A 22,636-nucleotide genomic window follows, 5' to 3' on the forward strand; every position below is an offset into this window, starting at 1 on the left:
GGTATTGGAGTGACAAATGTGACTCTCATCCAGCCTTCTTTGCACCAAGTTAATAATAATAATAAATAATAATAAAAAATAATTTATTATTTATACCCCGCCCATCTGGCTGAGTTTCCCCAGCCACTCTGGGTAGCTCCCAATCGAGTGTTAAAAACAATACAGCATTAAATATTAAAAACTTCCCTAAACAAGTTAAGCAAGAAGTATAATCAGGGTTCAAGGAAATAGCCTAAGCAGGCACTTGAGAAGGGTGTGGGGCATGGCTGGTGAGTTGCTTTGCCTGGGGAGGGTCCTGATCGCCAAAAAGAATGGCCTGGAGGGCTGTTTTTGGCCCACCAGCTAGAGGCCCCCCCTTCATAAAATACAGTATATTATAAAAAAAACAAGTGTTTCCAACATTAGTTGTACTGAAGCATACCCCTGGGTACAAAAGGAGACTGAGGAGGCAGCAGACGGGCAATGCCACCCCCCTGGCAGGCGGGTGAAGGAACCAGTTAAGGGCAGAAGACTGAGGTTGATGGACCAGCCTCTACCATGAGTTGCTTCTCTCCATAAGCTCAAGAAGCTGCTTCTGCAAGCAAGCATGTTTTATAGCAGCGGCTTCCTTCTGCAACCTGGGGGTGTGCTTCTCAACAAAAATGACAGGGGGTCGACGTTCAAAAGCCCTACTGCTGTATGTGGCCCTTTGGATCAAAATGGGCTTTCAGATAAATTATTGTGATCTACAATTTCCGTTAACCTTTGTTGTTGTTTAGTCGTTTAGTCGTGTCCGACTCTTCGTGACCCCATGGACCAGAGCACGCCAGGCACTCCTGTCTTCCACCGCCTCCCGCAGTTTGGTCAGGCTCATGTTTGTAGCTTCGAGAACCTTAGGACACAACAAATCTTTTACACTTACTTTCCCTTAAGCTTTCCCCCCTTTCCTGGGCCATCTAGAAGTGGTATATTTACCAAAGAACCAATAGCCACAACTTTTTAACCCCCCCCCCCAAGCTCACTTTCCTTTTGAGCTTGTTCTCTAATAGCATTTGGCTTTTATTTTTATACTGGATAGATAAATCTTGTCCAGCAATAGATTTGTAGCCAAATTTATTTTATTAAAGCAAATATAAACATTGTAGTTCATTTTACTTCTTTCAAAACAGAAGTGGACAAGATCTCTGATAAGACTAAAATATACAGCTCACATCCAAATATATACAAATGTTCATTTTGATTTGTGTGTCCAGAAGCAAATTGGCCTGGACATTACGTTGGTCAATGGCTATAGTTTTGCTCATATCTGCAAGATCAGTTCATTTAAAGATTTTCCGCTGTACATGACTGAATTCAAGTTTATTTAAAGTGTCATCGTCTGTCTCTGGAGTGAGCTGGATGTTATCTTGGTTATCTTTGATTGGAGACAGTGGCTCTGGTTTTCTACAGGACGGTAGCCTTTCAGAATCCCTGCAAAATGAAAGCAAACTGTTAGTGCCCAGAAGTACTAACTAACAGTGCTTACAGACAGTACCTATTTATCTAGTTCAAAGTGTATTTATAGCATTGTGAGCCTCTGATAGGACATTCTGACAGGAGCTGCAAGTGATTTAAAATCTGCCCAAATGTCCATTAATTTTTTTTATACTTGGTTTAAAAATTATTTACGAGACATATTCTACAACCAGAGAAGATCAAAGTCTGCTTCCTAGAAAATGTTTATTTCTACCCAGCTAGAATATGCTAAGTAGGAGGAAAATCCCAAAGATCTACTCCTTGACTTAGGTGAAGAGGAATGAGAATGAGGTCTATTTGATAACATTCTTGTTCAATCTTCCTCCTTCAGCTAATACTAACACTAGTTTTATTATTTATATACCACCCAGCCACTCTGGGCAGTCTGAACTAGTCTAGGTAGCCTTTATGAATCTCAGCGGTCTGATGATGCCAACATGCCTACTTCAAGAGCTGCAACAGCTAATATTTTGCCAGAAAGACACTTTTAAATTATTTATTTCACAACTTTTATGTAACACTTGATTGAGATCCTATTACAAAGCAGTTTACAAAAGCTAACAAAGTGCTTAGCGGTCATATATCATCTTCATCAGTATGCAATATTTAAATAAAGTTGATGAAGATCTAGTAGAAGGAAACTGTCGTATTGAGATATAGGAAAAGCATTCACCTTTTAAACTGGAAGGTCCTCCAAAGTTCATTAATTGTCACCTGCAACCCTGCCTTATTTTCAGCATTGTGATGTTTTTTCTTCTTTGCACTGGCTGTTTTCTTGCTCAGACCACTAACTTTGGCAGGCAGCAATCTCTTGTGTTCTGTCACAGCGTGGGATTTCGCAGAACTGGCTTTAAGTAATCCAGGAACCTGGAGATGGAGAGAAATAGCAGCTGCTGTTCCATTAAAGTCCTTATGATTTGTCAGTAAAATGATCACATTGCACCACCAACAAGTGCAATTCGTTCAAAAACTCAATCTAGAGCTTCATTATATTCTGACCCCTCTCTCCCAAATGATCTTTTTACCAACAAAAACTTGTCCGTTTCTAAATAGCTCTCTCTGTGTGCATTTATATATAAAAAGGTAAAGGTAAAGGTACCCCTGCCCGTACGGGCCAGTCTTGACAGACTCTGGGGTTGTGCGCCCATCCCTAAGAAAGCATTTTGTGCAAGCATGTCTATACACACTTTTAGGAAAAGGAATCCGTCCCCACACAGTGAAGTCACTAACCACAAGAGGTCACTATAATTCTGAAGAATACAGAATGCTATTTAGAGTCTTAGTAACATGTTTTATAAAGAAGTTCTCATATATTTATATATATATATATATATATATATATATATATATATATATATATGACCTGCTAGTAAACACTAGTCATGAGGATGCTCATTAGACCTGTACAGAAGCTTCTCCTTTAAGCAATCAATTACATAAAAAATCCAGAGATGTTTACATCAACCAGTACAATCTTTCCCATGCCTTCTTTATTATGAAGGGTGTTTCTCAGAGCTTTTTGGCGTCATTGCCAGTAATGAAATTCCATCTGCACCACAAAGAACCACTGCAGAATTTGTTCTCAGTTCAAGCCTATCATTAACCAGGGAATCCACAGCCTATATTGTCTTCCCAAAAGAAATAGAAAGATGACTGATGCAATGAGGGAGCCATACTAGAGAAACTGGAGAATCCAACAACTCAGCCAGGGTTTAGATTACTGGAAATGAGCTGCAGCCGCTCAGGCTAGTACAGAGGTACCTCGGGTTAAGAACTTAACTCGTTCTGGAGGTCCATTCGTAACCTGAAACTGTTCTTAACCTGAGGTACCTCTTTAGCTAATGGGGCCTCCTGCTGCCACTGCCGCACAATTTCTGTTCTCATCCTGAAGCAAAGTTCTTAACCCTTAGCAGAGGCTGTAACCTGAAGCGTCTGTAACCTGAGGTACCACTGTATTCCCCATCCCTTCCTCCTTCATGCACAAGAGAATAATTTTAATTAATATATTAAGTGTCCAAATAACTTCACATGCATTATTTAGTTGCAATCCTTACAACAACCTTGTAAGGTAAGTTGATATTATTATCCCCCACCCCCCACAATATTGCAGATTTTTCAGTGGGGAGGGACGATGTCAGCGACTTACCTTACAAGACTGAGTGAGAGTGGCTTGTCTAACGCCCCCCCCCCCCCCGTTAAATCATGACAGAGGCTAGATTTGAATCAGGGACTTCCCGATTCCCAGCTCAGTCTCTTAACTACTACACTGCAGCAACTCTCAGGTTAGTGAATAACCAAGGATCTGAAAACCACAGTTTCATTCTCGTTCATCTTAATTTTGGTTAGAGCAAACCACAGTTCCACAATTTTATACATTATGTGTGACTGGCTTATTCGAACGTGTGGGCAAAAATACACATCAATGCATCATTACAACGAATAGTCTAATAACTATTCTTTTCAAGGCATAATCTGACAATCCAAACAGCATCCTTGAGTAAACTCTTAGCCTGATTTACATCACAGGGTGTGAAAAGAAATAAGATCGGGGATAGTCTCTGATCTGTAACAGTCACAATAGGAAATATGTGCAGATAAAATAAATGTCAGACGAGGTCCCTAGTTCTAAAAATTTACAATCCAGGTCTTACCCGTAAGACTCATTACAGTGGTACCTCGGGTTAAGAACTTAATTCGTTCTGGAGGTCTGTACTTAACCTGAAACTGTTTTTAACTTGAAGCACCACTTTAGCTAATGGGGCCTCCCGCTGCTGCTGTGCTGCTGCTGCACGATTTCTGTTCTCATCCTGAAGCAAAGTTCTTAACCCGAGGTTATATTTCTGGGTTAGCAGAGTCTGTAACCTGAAGCGTATGTAACCCAAGGTACCACTGTATTTCTATTTGAATGCCACTTTTCCACAAAAATATGCCCAAAGTGGTTCACAACACAACAGCAAAATATATACCATTGCATCTTTACAACAAATAGCCTAATAAATATTCATTTCAAGACATAACCTGGCAATCCAAACAATTAGTATAATAAAATCTAACAATTAAAAATGTATTATGAAAATAGGCAACAGCAATAATTTACACACCTATAAATTGATACTGTTTATTTTGAAATATATAAACCAGAGTCAGATAGGATAAAACTTTCCAAGGCATTAATAAATAATATAGCCAGCAGACAGTTCCTCAAAAGTGCCAAGCGACAGATATGACAATCAGATTTCTTAGAGCTTGGATGTGATGATCTCCAACATGTGCTATTCTTAAAGGAGCCAACAGAGATGGGGGGGCAGGGGGTGATGTTTCATCTCTTCCGCTGTGCTCCCGCTGCATTTCAATGCACAGGTATGTGTTTACATACCAAAAAAGAAAAGAACAGAAAAATTGAACATAAAAAACTAAAGAGGAAAAAAAAGACATACCTTGCTATTGAACTCCATATCCTTATTTTCAGTACACAATGAGTCACAGAACTGAAAGATTTGGGAATTCAAATTACATTTTGATTCCGGACTGCAGTCAGGTTCCTATGGTACAAAAAAAGCGAAAAAGGCAAGTGTTATTTTATATATAATTTAACGTTGGCTTGTATATCATAATCTAAACAGAGAATTTCATGCTTGTTTTTAAAAGTTAAGTGACTGAAGATATGTCCCAATGGCAAAGATAAAATAATAAATGTAAGTTGCTCTTGTCTTTCTTAGTAAAGTAAAATCAGTATTTTGGTTTACAGTAGAGCTGGGCTACAACTCCCATTATCCTTATTAGTGGCCCTGTTGGCTGAGGTTAATGAAAGAAGAAATCCAACCACATGGGGGTGGGGTACATAGGGCTAGACACACTGGTTGATAACAACAGCCAGACGGACCGGCAGGGGGACCAAGAGTTTCGGCAGAACTCATTTTACAGTGGAGAACCAGATGTATTGGAATAAATAAGAGCTGTAGACTATTCCCTTGAGATGCAAGTGGCAATTTAATTAACTGCTTAACTGAAGCACAGGGTAATGATCTTACTCTGCCAGAAGGAGCCTTTTTCTTGGTCATCCATGAATATTCCGAAGTGCCCAGGCTATTTTGCGACACTCTGTCAAGCTCCTGTTCTGATGAGCGCTGCAGTTCTTTCAAAGGGGAAGACTCTTCATCCGACTCTTTACTTGCCGTGGTGTTTAGCGTTTGCGATCCAGACACCTCACAACTCTGGGGTGTGACTTTGCTGGGTGTGCGTCGGCGAAACTGCTGTAGCAATGCTATACTTTGCAATGGACTGGGTGTCCCAGGCCTATCTGCAAAGCTTCGAGTCCAGTTGAAACAGCTTGTCTGTGTTGTCCTGGGTGACAGCAAGGCAGTTCTAGTTTTTCCACTCTCTGAAGAGGAAGGACCAAGATCCTCTGTTACTGTATTTCCTGCTTCCACAATCTGAGAATCCACTTCACTGCCCTGCGGTGATTCATGGATTTCATCCTTTGATGTATTCTCAGGCTGATCCATCGCTTTGCAGAAGAACCTAACATGCATTGGAAGAACAGAGGTAATAAATGGGAAGGAGGGATAAAGCGAAATGGCTGCAAGCATGAAGGACTCTTTGCAATTTAAAACAGCACAAATCCACCAAAAGGAAGCGACTAGGAATATTTGTTAAGGTGTCACTGATACTATTCGTTTGTTATTATGGACACTTGCTAAGTAAAACAAGGAGGAACTTGGACGTTAATAAATTATACCAAACAGATAGGCCTACGCTTCTCACAGCTCTTAAGAGGATAGGTACTCAACTGATTGTGTTGCAAAATGTAGCGGCAGTAATTATTATTTACTAATTTATATACCACTCATATGCCAAAATGGCTTCTAAGCAGTTTACAGCTATAAAGTCAACAGATAATTCAAGTACACAAAACATTAAAGCATCCTTAATTAAAAATATAATTAAAACAGTGAAAACGGTAAAATCACATGTTTGGTTGGGGGGTGGGGAATGCTTGCCTAAACAGGTGTTTCTTCAGGAGCTGGCAGAAGACCAACACTGATGGACCAATAAGACTCTCCACCTAATAGTGCCAGCATAACTAAAACCTCCTTTGTACGAGCATACTAAGAGAACGGGCTTTTAGTGGAGGTATTAGAGGCATCACTGAACACAGTATAGGAGATCACAGATGTCATAGTCAGAAAGCCAGAGATTGCTTTCTAGCCTCATTGCACAGTCCACCGGCATAATCCTAGAGCAGTGACTAATACCCTGCTTCAGAAACTGAACATGGCAGTATTTTATATACCACAAAGCACTGGCGTGACATTTTTTTCCTGCAGATGAGTGTGCTAGAAGGCTCATCATCCATTCAGTAGCAACTTGAAAACAAGCCGGCATTTTGTGATGCCACGTTCATTTCCTCTCGTTGTTCTTACTTTTCGTTCGTATAATTAAATACACAACTGTCAGACTATGTGCTAAGGATACACTATTCTATGTGTAACCAATGGACAGTGCAAAAAGAGTGCAAAAAGAGGAAATGCAAATGGAAAGTTTGTTTTTAAGGTTTTATTGCTGTAAATCACACTAATGATGGAATGGAATGGAATATATAGTGGCATACAAATATTTTAATGAATAACCAAACAAAGAACCTGATGCACACAACGTGCACTACGGAAGCCCTGGGTAATTTTGTTGCTGCTGCTGACATTGTTGGAAAAGAAAAACACATTTTCATAATCAAGTGGCAGACTTTGGGGCATGTTTGTTGTTTCTGGGTTAAGTGAAATCTTCAAAGTCTTCCAGAAATGTGCTCTAGTTCTTGAAATGTCAGGAGAGGATAAAATATGGAGAACTATTTGAGGAGAGCAGTAACACTCTGCTGTGGGAAAAGGCAAGCTGAGTAATCCCCAATCACTCTCTCAACCTTAAAGAAAAGGTTTTTTTTGCTGAAAACACTAGGAGGTTCCCATGTCTTCTCCAGATGATTTGCACTTATCTAGAATGTGCTGAAATCTATTTTGTGTGTGTGTGTGTGTGTGTGTGTGTGTGTGTGTATGTATGTAGGCATACATACCAAGGAATCATTTTCCATGTACAGTACTTCCCAAGAGCAAACTTTCATATTCAATTTTGCTTTGTATGGGAGGAGTGGGACATGCAGAACGAGAATATAAAATCACTGGGGACTTTGGTGATGCAAAGATGTAGAAATCCACCCTTCACCTGACCTACCAACCTCTTACTGACACACCCTCCTCCCCAGTTGATATTACAGTGTGTTTTGACTAATTTGAGTTGGGAAGGGTCTCAAGAGGCCACCAGATTAAAGCTTCTGCACACTGTTAATTTTGACTTTTACTTTCAGATGCCAGTTTAATATTGCTCCTCGGGCAATTTACGTCACATTTGTTTTGTGTTGTTAACTCCTAAGTCAATTTTTAAAAAGAGGATTTTATATGTAAAGCTGGTCCAGAGGCTGCTTTGACCAGATTATGATTCATCCTGCCCTTGTTCAGCTTCCCTTCGGGGGGGGGGGGGGGATATATGAAGAAGCAAATCAATCCAAATTCTAGTACTGTACATGTACATAATTTATGAGCATGTAAAGGTAACTGCTTATTTACATGTGAATAGTTTTTCAAAGGAACCAAAGACTTTGCCAACTAGATTTATTGTGTCACTTTCTCTGACGTGTCCCCTAGGGTCTTTTAGAAGGTAGCCTAGTGTGCTGAATATATTATATATTTTTATATTATATTTTGCTTTTGAGTATGCCACTTCTACTTTTTGTAGTGAAGGGAAACTGCAGAGTCAAATTCCCCAAGAATGTAACTTTTTACATACTGAACTTGAAGAAAGCATACCTGCTTCTAGTCCCCGGAACAACAACAACTGCATCACTCTCTTCATTCTTCTTCCGCAAGATGAAGGCAAATTTATTTCTAAGCCTAGGATGGGAGCTTGAACTTTCTTTGTCTCTGCAAGAGTCCTCTGAAGCAGCAATCGCAGACACGGCACCAACAAACCCAGGATACTCACCATCTTCACCGCTTTCCATCTTAGGTTTTTTGGTGTTTGAAAAATACTGGCTTAGCAGGTCACCTTCTGACAGCTCTTCTAAATATATATATGAAAAATACACATTGTAATTAGGTCACAACAGAAAAAGACTAAGGAATATTTTTTTAAAAAAGTTTTCAAAACTGAAGAAAACCATTAAGAAATGTAGATATATTGATCTTAATTTGATTCCCTTTCAGTGTAGAAGAAACAAACGTTAAGTCACCAAATATTACTTTAATACATTAGTTTGCAGCAGCAGCAGAAAATTGGATTGCTATGCAAAAACGGGATATTAAAAATATATACCAACCATTGTTAAACTGATCGGATTCTCTATGCTAAAGAATCCTATTCCTTTAAAGTGTTTATAGAAAGGGATAAACAAAATAAATATGTTATGAGGGGAAAACTTTCAAGTCTTAAGCCTTCGAGAATATTTTAGAATAAGAGGAAGGTTTTCTTTTTCACATACAATCTCTTTAGAGATTTAGCTATCATACCATGCCTTGGTCTTTTTGCCAATAGCGCTTTGCTGGGATGCTTCAGCCCTTTCATGTTAACTAGTCGCTCCAGGCCTCTGGTTGTGGGTTTCTCCAACATTGAGGCTGAATTTGATGTAATCTTGGCAGTGGAACCAGGTTTGTAGTCTCTGCTCCAAATGCTCTTTAAATTGGGTGGCTGCTCTTTGTCGTCCCAGCCACGACTTCTGGGCTGTATAGACTATAGGAAAGGGAAACAAGAAGATGTACAATAGAGGAAAGAATGACTGGAGCCTGTTTCTCTTGAGACTGTAAAAAACGATGCAAATAATTTGATCGTTCTTCAATTCTGTTCCATCAATCTACTGCTGGCCATTGGCCAGTGTGGGAGGAACAATCCAGGGACATAATCAAGCCAACAAGTGGTTAGAAAGCAACAATGCTCTTCCTGTTACCTCATACACCTCTTATCCCCATGGGAAGAGGAGGAAGTGTTGATGTATTAGGTCTGCTTTGGGTCATCCAGGCAACAGTCCTTTGAGCAGGCGTCCCCCAACTCGGCCCTCCAGCTGTTTTGGGGACTGCAGCTCCCATCATCCCTAGCTAGTGGTCAGGGATGATGGGAATTGTAGTCCCAAAACAGCTGGAGGGCCGAGTTTGGGGATGCCTGCCTTTGAGCGTGCAACCACAGGCCAACATGCAACTTCACATTCCTCGCAAAGTCTCTAAAGGTGATGTGGCATTTAGAAGTAAAACACTACCTGTTGAGCATCAGGGTCGTAGTCATCAATTTGCTCCATGGTATTGATGTCTTTATTTCCAAGTGCTATTTGAAAAGCAGCGCTATCACCGATGTGCCTAAGTTAATCAAATTAAGGGGGAAATGCAGTTCTTCTATTGATGCTTTTTTTTCTTGAAAGCGGCGTTTTATAAAGAGATTTAGCCTCTATATAATCAAAACTAAATTCTACATCTTCTTCTTTGAATGGATGAATGCCTCCTAACCACTTTGCACAACAGCTTAGCCAAGATATTAAAGCTTTACATCAGAATTAGCTCTTCTTAACTTTATCCCTGGAAGACTCTGTGCTAAGAGTAGGAGCAGTCGTTCTTGTAGGCAATAGTTTCGTAGTTGCCTGAGGTATTTGAAGCTGCATTACTGTTTATATAAGTTTAGCATTCTCCCAAAGGAAAGAAGAGGTGCTAAACGGAATCTATGAAATGAACTGGTTTAGAAACAACAGTTATGTTCTGTTTTATAGTAAAAGAGTCCATGATAATTGAAGATTTCAAGATAGCCACCATTTATATAATGGATGGTGGAGGCGCTAAACAGCTTAGAAAGCCTTCTTAAAATTATGGTAGTTTAGGACCTTTTAACTGAGATTTTAAGAACTATTGGATGAATGAAAAACCACTTGTAAGAATTTCTACATTTAGGCAAGAGATCAGATGGCCCACTCAATAGCTCACTTATATCAAACTTTATTCAATGTTAGAAAGCCATTAAACAGCTAGTTTTCCTTGCAAAATTGACTTGAACAATGCGGAGGAAGGTCTACATTACATTCCTCAATATTTTAAACATACTTAAAGGCACCCATTTTTTTTTCAAATGGAGCAATGGCTAGCACCAGTAAGTCAAATTTAAGGAGTTTATAAGTTCCAAAGATTTCTACGCATGATCTTAACTCTGATATTGTTGGTACTTATACCCATATCTTAGGCATGTTTAACCCTGCAGCGAAAGGTCTCAAGCTTTGTAGGGCTTACTTCCAAGTAAGTATGCACAGGACCACAGCCTCAGAAGTGCTTAACTTTGCCTGGCATCCCAGAGACCCCATGAAAAGGAAGAGACTATAAAGACATTATTATTTTTATTTGATAAAGGATACTTTCCTGCATAAAGCAGTGTTTCTGGATCAACACCATCTTCGTAAGCATTCAAAGGAACAAGCTGTCTCCTGACTGGGTCAAAAACCAATTGATAGAGGAAAGTATTATTAGCACGAGTAAAACCTTGTATGTATTCTTCTGGTACCAAAATATTCATCTTCAAATACTGCCCCATTTTCCGAATGACCTGGAAGAGAAAAGGGCATGTTATGCAATGCACAGCATACTTGCGAGACAGCAGGCACAACGGCTTGGACCATTTATTGCTTGGACCCATTCATGTAACAGAGAGGACAATGTCCGCCAACACTTCCTTCCCTATGCCAACCCTCACATCCTTCCCAAGGTTCCCTCAAACTCCAAGAGCAGATTTTCAGCGGTTGCACCAGGAAAAGGAAGGATCAAAAACCCATTCACGGAATTAGGATCTATGCTCATTGTTTTGTCACTCTAAAAGCATTGTCTAGTATGTACAACTTTCTGGAAGTTGGGCAATAGGGGCAGTACAGGATTCCTTTTGGTGTACCGACCTCCCCGCTGCACCAAGGATTCCCTGTCCGAGCTGCTTCAGGTCGTGGCGGATGTTCTCCTGGAGACACCTAGTTTGGTTGTCCTAGGGGATTTTAACATCCATGCCAACACGACCTTACAAGGGGCCGCTCGGGACTTCGTGGAAAGCATGGCCTCCATGGGGCTGTCCCTGAATAAGTTGGGCCCAACTCATAGTCATGGACATGCCTTAGATCTGGTATTCACCTCTAGTGACGTGGGTGATCTGATACTAAGTAAAAGTGAAACTAAAGAAGTGCCATGGTCAGATCACTTCCTGGTGCAACTGGACTTCTCCGCGACCCTTCCCCTCTGCAGGGAGGTGGGACCAATTCGGATGGTCCGCCCCCGCCACTTAATGGATCCAAATGGTTTCCAGAGAGTGGTAGGGGATGCTTTATCCCATGTTGATGGCCTTTCAGCTTATTCCCTGGTGGCCCGCTGGAATGTGGAGTTAACCAGGGCTATCGACTGTCTGGCTCCGAAGCGCCCTCTCCGATTGCATGGAGCCCGGACAGCCCCATGGTTTTCTTCGGAGCTGAGGGCGATGAAACAATCGCTGAGACGGCTAGAGCGTCGGTGGCAGAAAACTCACTCCGAATCTGACCGGACACAGGTTAGAGCTCAACGTCGAGCCTACCAAGTGGCGATAGCGACGGCGAAGAAGACTTTCTTCGCCGCCTCTATTGCATCTGCAGAAAATAGTAGCAGGAGACTCTTTCAGGTGGTCCGCTATTTAACGGAACCACCTTTAACATCGGGGCCTTGTAAAGACCCCAAGATCTCCTGCAACGATTTTGCAAAGTTTTTTGCAGATAAAATCACTCATATTCGGAAGGAGCTAGACACCACCGTGGGAGCAGGGCTGGGGCGGGAGAGTGCTGGAGCTCTGTCTGGTCAAGTTGCATGGAACCAATTTCAATCCGTTACCCCCGAGGATGTGGACAGGCTGCTTGGACGCGTGAAACCAACCACCTGTCTTTTTGATCCTTGCCCATCCTGGCTAATAAAAGCAAGCCGGGAAGGGCTGGGCGATGGGCTCTGCGGGGTGGTGAATGCTTCCCTCTGTGAGGGAACATTCCCAGATCCGCTGAAAGAGGCGGTCATTAAACCGCTTCTTAAAAAACCATCTTTAGACCCGGCCAGTATGGCCAACTATCGCCCAGTCTCAAATCTTCCATTCTTGGGCAAGGTGATTGAGCGTGTGGTTGCTGAACAACTCCAGGCACGCCTGGAGGATGCGGACCATTTGGATCCCTTCCAATCGGGGTTCAGGCCTCATCATGGGACTGAAACTGCCTTGGTCGCACTGGTTGATGATCTCCGGCGAGCTAGGGACAAAGGTGAGAGCTGTTTCCTAGTTCTGCTGGATCTCTCAGCGGCCTTTGATACAATCGACCATAACATCCTTCTGGACCGTCTAGAGGGGTTGGGAGCTGGGGGCACTGTTATACAGTGGTTCCGCTCCTTCCTCCTGGGCCGTGTTCAGAAAGTGGTGGTGGGAGATGAGTGTTCAGACCCTTGGGCCCTCACTTGTGGGGTACCTCAGGGTTCCGTCCTCTCCCCCATGCTTTTTAACATCTATATGAAGCCGCTGGGAGAGATCATCAGGGGGTTTGGAATGGGTGTCCATCAATATGCAGATGATACCCAGCTCTACCTCTCTTTCAAATCAGAGCCAGTGAAGGCGGTGAAGGTCCTGTGTGAGTGCCTGGAGGCGGTTGGAGGATGGATGGCGGCTAATGGGTTGAAGTTGAATCCTGACAAGACAGAAGTACTGTTTTTGGGGGACAGGGGGCGGGCTGGTGTGGAGGACTCCCTGGTCCTGAATGGGGTAACTGTGCCCCTGAAGGACCAGGTGCGTAGCCTGGGAGTCATTTTGGACTCACAGCTGTCCATGGAGGCGCAGGTCAATTCTGTATCCAGGGCAGCTGTCTACCAACTCCACCTGGTACGCAGGCTGAGACCCTACCTGCCCGCGGACTGTCTCGCCAGAGTGGTGCATGCTCTAGTTATCTCCCGCTTGGACTACTGCAATGCGCTCTACGTGGGGCTACCTTTGAAGGTGACTCGGAAACTACAGCTAATCCAGAATGCGGCAGCTAGACTGGTGACTGGGGGCAGCCGCCGAGACCACATAACACCGGTCTTGAAAGACCTACATTGGCTCCCAGTACGTTTCCGAGCACAATTCAAAGTGTTGGTGTTGACCTTTAAAGCCCTAAATGGCCTCGGCCCAGTATACCTGAAGGAGCGTCTCCACCCCCATCGTTCTGCCCGGACGCTGAGGTCCAGCGCCGAGGGCCTTCTGGTGGTTCCCTCATTGCGAGAAGCAAAGCTACAGGGAACCAGGCAGAGGGCCTTTTCGGTAGTGGCACCTGCCCTGTGGAATGCCCTCCCATCAGATGTCAAAACGATAAACAACTACCTGACATTCAGAAGACATCTTAAGGCAGCCCTGTTCAGGGAAGTTTTTAATGTATGATATTTTAGTGGGGTTTTTGGTTTCTATGGAAGCCGCCCAGAGTGGCTGGGGAAACCCAGCCAGATGGGCAGGGTACAAATAATAAATTATTATTATTATTATTATTACTCCAAAGCTGAAATGGTTCTTGAAAAGAGGCATGGGGCAGACGAGTAATGTTTTAAGACCTTTGACAAACTTCCTTTTTTTAAAAAACACACACCCAGATCTGATATTTCCCCAGAGTCCCAAGTATCTTTTCAGAGTGAGTGACGTACACTGGAAATTTGGACCAAATGTTATTTTCTGCCTTTATTCTCCCTCTCTTCAAATAGTACAGCAAACAAAACAAAATAAAAAATATCATCCTGGAAAGCTGAGGAGTAGGCATGATTTCTGAAACAAGAGTTTGGACTGTGGCCTTTTATAGTTGCCAGTATGAAAATAATGATAAATCATTTAATAATGATAAAGCTTGTATATAGTTAAAGTCTAGGGCTGCTTCGAATCTTGGCTCATTTACAATTATTAAAACCAAAAAATGTATTTCTATCTCAGCCAAATGGACTCATTTGGAAAGATCCTATATGTAAATGTAACAAGGAAGAGTTAAGCTTTAGTCAACATGCAACATACAAGAGTCCACAAAACATATTTTTTCCCAATTTACGTGAACAAATTTCTTTTGACAGGTATCTACATAATAACTCAATCGAGTATTTTCCCCAGAATTCCTCCTCTCCAGAGTTGGCCTCACTATCTGTGGAGCTTTTGGAAAACATAAAGTTAACTCAAGAGCCAATAAACTTTACCTTTATAATATCAGGGTTATTGGCTATTTTTATCAGCCTGCAAGCCTTGCCTAATCCAATACCGTGAAGAGACGGAAGGTAGTCACAACCAGACAGAATACACATGTAACGGAATTTCTCTTCTGTAAACACATCACCAAGTTGTTTGCACATTCCAAGCCGACTCTGGTCAATTTCTAAGCCGTTTCCACACTTGTCAATTTTCAGAAATACCTTAAAACAAAATAACGGACAAGTCCTTGTATTATTGTACTATTTCTACAAATGGTGGCCCAACAAAGAATTCTTTCCCAGTCATCAGCATATAAACTTCTTGTATATTTTACACTACAATTTTTCATCAATAAGCAATGCAACTTTGCATTTTCTATTACATACCTGTTGCATCTCTGTGACGTTTGCAAACCCAGCAATCCTGTTCCCCCTTACAGACATTGTCAAATTCTGTCCAACGGTCACAGCCTGCCTAATGTCAGTAATACTTAGCATTTATATGGCATTTTTTTGAATGCACAAAGACCTTCGCTTACGTTATTCTCAGCAATCAGGACCTCTCAGGAGACCAATATTATTCTCAATATATTCCAGACGGAGGAAGTAGAGGCCAACACTGAGAGATGCTGACCTAAGGTCCCCATGCAAATTCATGGCTGGGGAAGGTTTTTAAGCAGGAGCTTCATGCCTCACTGCACACTTACAGAATAATAGCTGCCCTGGGTCATATAGGATTAGGGGGGGGGGGCCTTGCACCGCACGCGGAGACGTCGCTCAGTCATGGCTCCCCGCATCTTCCCCATTGTCAAGTTCCTGGTCAAAGGCGGCCTGATGGGGGGGCCATCTACGTGGTTTACAGCCAAGGTTTGCTGAGCGGGGGTGACGAGGGGGCCCGAGCCCTCTGAAAAGCCCAAGAAGTGCTCCCCCCCAGCTGTGGAAGAATGGGAAAAATATTTTGGCTGGAAGCTTCTGGCTGCCCCAAAGACTGAATTCTCTCTCTGCAGCTACTGGAACTCAAAGGTTCAGAGGACAATCGGCGCTCTCTCCGTAACCCCCACCAGGGCCTGTGAATATACCCAGAATGGATGGAAGTACATGAAGGACCTCGTCAAATGAAGCCTCTCTGCTAAGGCCCCCTTTTGCCGCCTTTAATGGGGAGGTCTTATGCACCAGAGTCTGACCCCCGTTTCTCAAGGGCTGCAATAAAAGACTTTATAATAAGAAAAAATAAATAAATCAAATATAGGATTAGAGGGCTGGGTTTCCATGTATAGCTGAGCCCTAGTGCTGTCCTTTTTAGAAACGAATTGCTAGATCTTTCCTACCTTTTTACATCCAAAAGCAAGAAGATCAGAATCCTCTGTAATTATAGCTTCAACTAAGCCAGTCTTGTTAAGATAGGCAAGCTGAGCATCCGCTTCATATGGAGCAACAATGCAATCTATTCCCCGGGCTCGGGCAGCCTGCAAGAGCAAAAAAACAATTCAAGCCCCCATTATAGTGCTTTACAAGTGACACTCCCTCCCCAATTGGTCTAGTCCCTAGTTCTTCCCTGCATGGTCCTAGTTGCCTCTCCTGACCACCTGAAGTTCTCCTAGGTGCAGAATTTAGGATTTTTGCATGGAATAAGTTTCCATACAAAGAACTGCATTTAGGCTCATTGATCGCTGAGTTGGTAAACAGTTTCCAGACAGTAACACTTTAGATTGCAGCTGTGGGGTTATATAATATGAAAGCTTCTCAATACAAATATGATTCCTGCTCCCAAAGGAAAAGAGATGCATTACAGTGAAGGACTCCAGGCTACTTTAATTGATACAACTTATTTTTTGGTGGTGTCGGTGGGGAAAGAGTACAGGGAACAATGCAGTTATTATGAGCCCTCATCTGCAGTCTGAAATGGTGCAGCCCTGACATGGGTTTGCTCCTTCAATGAGAAATAGGAGAAACATCTCTCTCTCCTATTTTTTATATATAATATATAATTACATATCTCCTATTACTCAGATACTAACTACAACAAATGGTTGAATAAACAAACACTACAAACTTTGAGTCACTATCCCTTCTGCAAAGCCTGTATTATGCAAACATCAGGGTTATAAGAAATGCAGTTATTCTGCCAATAAATATAAAATGGGAAAGCAGCAACAACCTACCAGCTAAAAGGCGACTTACTTTAATCACTTCGCAGGCCATAGCATGCGTAACATTAATGCTACGTGCAAAACATTCTCTGGCTTCTGATAATTTCCCTTCACGAAGCAGCTGTTTCCCTTTCAGGAGGTTTGCTTGCCGTTTTCTTCAAGATAACAAAAACAAACCCATCGCCTCAGTGTCACACAACCATAACTGAACAGGTGGACAGCACCAGCATTGCAATACACATGGGAGACATGTGCATAAACCCTATTTGAGCATTTCAAAGAAAGCATGAGGGCAGCGCCTTGAAGGAGGCACACACAACCTAGACACTCAATGTCGCTGTGTGTTTCAACTTCCTATGTTGGGCGATTAGATGATCAGGAACCCTGTGTTCTTAGGGTTTCTGATCTAAGGCTTGCTTAGAAGTCTCCCCCACCCCCCAGGCATGGGAAGGTCAGGATGGACTGAGTGGGGACCGTGGGAGCATTTCCCTTTACACTTTATGCCCTCAGGGTTGTTAATGCCTGAACTATGGTGTCTGAGTCTACTATGTAAGAGCTTGAAAGACAGATGTAAAAAGAAGAAGCATAAATATATAAAATATATTGTGTAAACCTTAGGAAGGAAGTCCCTATTGAAGGAAATGGAACATAAGCATTTCACTGCACTGAAACTGTTACTAGAATACAACCCCACGGTTTTAACTAGGGTGCAAGATTTCTATGACTGTGCCTAAGTACAGTGGAACCTCGGAAGCCTTTGAACTCGAACGTTTTGGCTCCCAAACAATTGAAAACCAAACGTGATTGTTCCGGTTTTCAAATGATTTTCCAATTGGAATCCACGCCTTGGTTTTCAAGCTGTTCCAGGAGTCGAACGGACTCCCGGAATGGATTAAATTTGAAAACCAAGGTATGGCTGTACTTTGTTAAGTTCAATTTCCACTTCCAAAAGCAGTGCCTCATGCTATTTACCTGTTCCAGCAGGTTCAGGAACTTTCTGGAGCAGCTTTTCAGGGAGAAGGAAAGTCTGTGATACAGGAGTAGAAGTTCTATTTGTTGACTTTTGTTAAAGCTGAATGTGTTCGCTATTGAGATGGTTGTAGGATGTGTTCAGCACTGAGAGGTTTTGCAAATTTAGCTAATGTTATTGTTGACAGGATCATATGCCACACTGCAGCATTACGGATGTCTGCTTAGATTTCAGCACTGCATTGCTTTATAAATTCTGCTCTCACTACGATAACATCTGAATTGTTTTCATAAGGAAGCTACTGTCTTTAAAGCACACATATCCTGCAAATCACCAATTTGAATTTCTAATGGGGGGGGAGGCATAAGACTTACTCTCGTCGTGACTTTTCAACTTGCTTTTTGGAAGGCAGGGTACAGCCATCAAATACTAGAATGGGTTTGACCCCAAATGACAGAAGCATGTCAGCAAGCTTCATGCAATAAGCTACATATCTGTAGAAACAAACACAGTTGCCATATATCAGTTAGGAAATGTTCACCTTAATCCTAAAATGTAAACTGCTAGGGGAAATTTAATTATAAAGAGTCAAGGCACACTTAGCTTTGCAATTCCAACATATCCACAAGATTAAGATACCTTGACAGCATCCAAGGTGAGTTAATGTGGCATAATGGCTAGAGCAGTGGACTAGGAACTGCGAGACAAAGGTTCAAATCCCCAGTCAGCCATGAAGCTCATTGAGTGACACAGAGCCTCTTTCAGCATTGTTGTGAGGATACGATGGGGTGAGGAAGAACCAGGTTTGCTGCCTTGAGCTCTTTAGAGGAAAGCTGGGATAAAAATGTAACAATTCCATGCCTAATCCAGTACTTAGCCAACAGAAATTAATGATGTGAATTTAGTTGAAAAAACAGTAATGGTAATTATATTAAACCTATATAGAAGAGGAACAGTCATAATTTCATCTTACATATGAACTTATGGGTATCAGTGGCCAAAGATGATCACAGAGATTTCCACATTTTTCAGACTGCTTTCATTTTAGCTGCAATCCTGAGTGCCAGCTGTTTACATTCTATTGATTAAATGGGGTTTAAGTAGCCTGCAGCAGTCATAAGCAACTTAAAACACAACCACAAATTAATATTATTCCTTTTAATTTAATTTATGCATTGGATAGCACATTATGTACTTTTCCTATTTTTCTTGTCAACTGTTGCTAATTGATTACGAGATCTGTTAGTGGCAGTATTTTCCACATATATTTCCCCCCTGACCATTACACATCAAATAAAAGACTGCAAGTCAAAACTGTCTTCTAAAAACTGTATTACTATATTCAGACATAACTCTCCAATTAGAGATTCTTTGCCAAACAGCTTTAACTGATCTGTTTGACATTTCAAGTTGTTTTTATTGTAGTACTGTGTTTATAGGCTGTATACTGCCTTGTGCCATTTAATAAAATAACAAAGAGGGCAGGAGGTTAGCCCCTGGCCTGGGGGCCTGATCCAGTTCCCAATGCAATTTTTTTCTGCTTGCCACAAGAAAACCCTAGCCTTCCCTTTCCCTTTTCTGTAGTGTCCTGTAGAATGGTCTGTCTTATCACTGACATTTATGAGCTGCACTGGGGGAGCCTTTTTTGTGCTAAGCAGTGGAATAACAATTGCTTTAAATAAATAACAAGTCACTCTGCCTAGCCCAGCGACCTGAATGGGGGTAGCAATTGCTCCCTACAGTCATAGTGAGCTCATCATATCAAGCAGGGGAAGGAGCAACAACATTTGCATGCTTCAGCTGGAGTGGGGTGCTATGTGTCCCATACATTCCTGGGCATGGGGGCCTCACCCACATGTAACCACGAAAGTATCAGTCAAGAGTGAATGTAGTTCTCAACCCCCCAAAAAAGTTCAGCACCACTCTTTTACAGGAAATATTTCCCCATTTTATGATTCTTTTTTATTTATTGAATTACCATATTGGCCCGAATATAAGCCGCTCCCTTAAAATTCTGCAGGCACTCACACCCATTCCATTTTACCGTATGTCTGTTTCAGCAACGATATCATAAAAAAGCAATTTTTTTGTAAGGTTGCGAAATTAAGCCACACGTTAACTTTTCTCAGCCGGAATTTGGGGGGGAAAGTGAGGCTTGTATTCAGGCCAATACAGTATATACCGTCCTATACCTGGAGGTCTCAGGAAAGATCAACATAAAAGCAACAATACGTATATAACAACAACAACAACAACCCATGAACACCCAATCTGTCCGTCAAATTGCTTTAAACTTACTGATCTGTGGGTTCTCCTTTGGCTAGCTTTTCAGCACATGCATAGGCTCCTTTGTGGAGCCAGCAGTAAGTATCCACAGCTACTACTTGTCCTTTGTACTTCTTTACATGAGCAGATTCAGCAGCCTCTTTGATAAATTGGAGCAAACCTTGGATCCCCATTGTTACGAAGTCAAATCCAGGAAACTAGGAAGGAAACAAAGTCAATACAACCTCAGTCCTTGAGAAACAAAAACAAAACAACACTCTGCAACTAAACCAAATATCAGCATGAAGCCACCAAGAGATGAAACGGTTGAGCATGGCTAAAATACTCAGTGCTGACCCCAATGTAAGAGATCCTAGAGTTACAGTTACCTGCCAGGAATTTTGTATAGTTACCCTATGTTTTTCATTCAAGGGACCGTTCAAATGATACAAAATACATTCATAAATAAATTAGTGTGCAAGTTTCATCATTGGTACAGATAGGTTAGGTTGAGCTTATGATGACTGCTCCCCCCTCCATTGTGTATATATGGGCAACATAAACACACACTGGGAAGCTGCTATCTACAATGGCTCCCTCACATGCATACACACTGCAAAATACATGTGATTTTCTATACTCAGTGCCATATAGAACAGCTGTTCATTTAATGATTTCGTGATGTTTGAAACAGTCTTTGGAATAAATGTTATGAGCCACAACAGTGAAGCAAAATCTGATGTTCACCAATCCACATCTTTCCATCTCTCCCTGTTCTATACAATGTGTAAGATCCCATCTGACCTGAATTGGGCAATTTTTATTAAAACAAACTCAGGGAAAGAATCAAGGGATTCTAGTAGCTGCTGAGTTGGCATACGCAGTACCCCTTCTGCCAAAGAATCAGTGACTGGAAATCTGACAGTTCAAACCCCTTGCCCCTAAATCCTAGGATGTTAATATCCAATGTCGAACTTGATCCACAAAAATGCAGAGGACAAGTAACCCATGTTCATTTTCACAACACAATTGTTTTGGCAGGAAGCACTTGCATAAAGGTTAGATGGCAGAATTCTTCCACTCCCCACTCCCCCATGTAATTTCACATAAAAGATTCCACCTTTTAAATACAGTACTGCAAGTCATGTGCTAATTGAAATCAATGAATATAAAGAAGCCCACTTAACTGGATCAGGATAGTGGGATCCCCCCCCCCCCCCAGTCCAAGTCACACTATTAAGTTCAGTGGGACTTGCTTCCAAGTAAGCAAGCTGAATCAGGCAGCAATCCCTTCTAGCTGCAAGGGCAGAGGAGACTATAAACTTATTTACATACATTGTAATCCAGGAGTGAGCTGGTGGTAACTATTGACTGATTTGGGTGATTTGCAACTGAGCAGCAAAGATTTCCCACGCAGACACGAAGTGATTACATCGCCCCAAAAATATACTGCTGAAATGAATAATGCTTGGGGTAATCAGGAGTGGATTTTTATACTAAAGGACTGTGAGCTCTCTTCAGTTCTGGTGCTCAGAACAAAACAATGGGTTCAGAGTTGCATGTATATATGTGTTTGTGTTTTGCACCAGGCTTCGGTTGGCAGCTCTCCGGGTTCTAATAATAATAATAATAATAATCATCATCATCGAAGTAAATTCGGCAAGTAGATTCGGAAGTTTGTGCATCCTTGTTCGGGGCCTAAACAAACAACAAACACACTACCCTTGTGTGCGGAGTGGGAGAGCCAAGATCGTGCATTTGCTTTTCTCAGAAAAGGAAAGTATATTGGATTCCGCCCACGCACCCACTCCACGACCCACTGGCAGGGTATCCCTCTGAAAACGGTACAAATTAGGCTCGCCCACTCGACCCTCGTGGGGCGTTCAGAAACGTACAGCCGACCCCCTCTGCGGCCGCCGCTAAGCTCCTACCTATTCCGGCCCCGGTACCTTCAGCACCGAGGAGGAAGCGCCCGTTGACAGCGACGGCGGACCGGACCGGACCGGCTCCGTCCACTAAGCAAGAAGAGCGCCGGCTGCGCAGCGCGGGAAACCGTAAAGGCGATTTTCAAGCTCCGCGCGCCTTCCCAGCCTCCAGGCCCCGCCTCCTCCTCCTCCTCGCATGCGCACTCCCGCTCTCTCTTCCCTCCCTCCCTCCGAGGAAGCGAAGGCGCCTGCTCTCGACTACATCGCCCGGCATGCAACGCGGCCGCCAGGAGCGTGGCCCAGTTTTCCCAAATATAACCTCGCGCCTGCTGGGCAATGTAGTTAGTGAGGAGGGCAAATTCCTGGTGGACAGGACTGTTTCGTTCTATTCCCCCTCCGTTATTTATTTTTTATTTGTCAATCGTTTTATTTGCATGCCGCCTTTCATACCCTTCAACATTTCTCCAAAGAAAATATTATTTAATAATAATAATAATAATAATACGGTAATACCCCATCTATCTGACTGGGTTGCCCCCCGCTATTCTGGGTAGATCACAATATATATTAAAACGTTTAACATTA

General features: G+C 42.3%; 1 protein-coding gene across 2 annotated transcripts; it reads right to left on the reverse strand.

Annotated features, from left to right (window-relative positions):
* Positions 1–1,075: 1,075 nt before the first annotated feature.
* Positions 1,076–22,228, reverse strand: EXO1 (exonuclease 1). 2 transcript variants are annotated; one of them, XM_028724117.2, is made up of 14 exons: positions 22,058–22,228; positions 20,160–20,344; positions 18,236–18,355; positions 16,923–17,046; positions 16,070–16,207; positions 14,751–14,963; positions 10,925–11,112; positions 9,791–9,887; positions 9,051–9,270; positions 8,352–8,604; positions 5,526–6,015; positions 4,932–5,036; positions 2,168–2,361; positions 1,076–1,449 (listed from the first exon to the last, which is right to left on the reverse strand). In XM_028724117.2, the coding sequence occupies exons 2-14, from the start codon at positions 20,318–20,320 to the stop codon at positions 1,299–1,301; spliced, it is 2,454 nt and encodes an 817-aa protein (XP_028579950.2). In that variant the 5' UTR covers positions 20,321–20,344; positions 22,058–22,228; the 3' UTR covers positions 1,076–1,298. The 2 variants fall into 2 exon arrangements, with proteins under 2 accessions (XP_028579950.2, XP_028579951.2); XM_028724118.2 differs by lacking the exon at positions 22,058–22,228 and adding an exon at positions 21,462–21,752.
* Between the last annotated feature and the right edge of the window lie 408 nt (positions 22,229–22,636).

This window comes from Podarcis muralis, chromosome 3 (genome assembly GCF_964188315.1).
Source record: "Podarcis muralis chromosome 3, rPodMur119.hap1.1, whole genome shotgun sequence".
NCBI lineage: Eukaryota > Metazoa > Chordata > Lepidosauria > Squamata > Lacertidae > Podarcis > Podarcis muralis.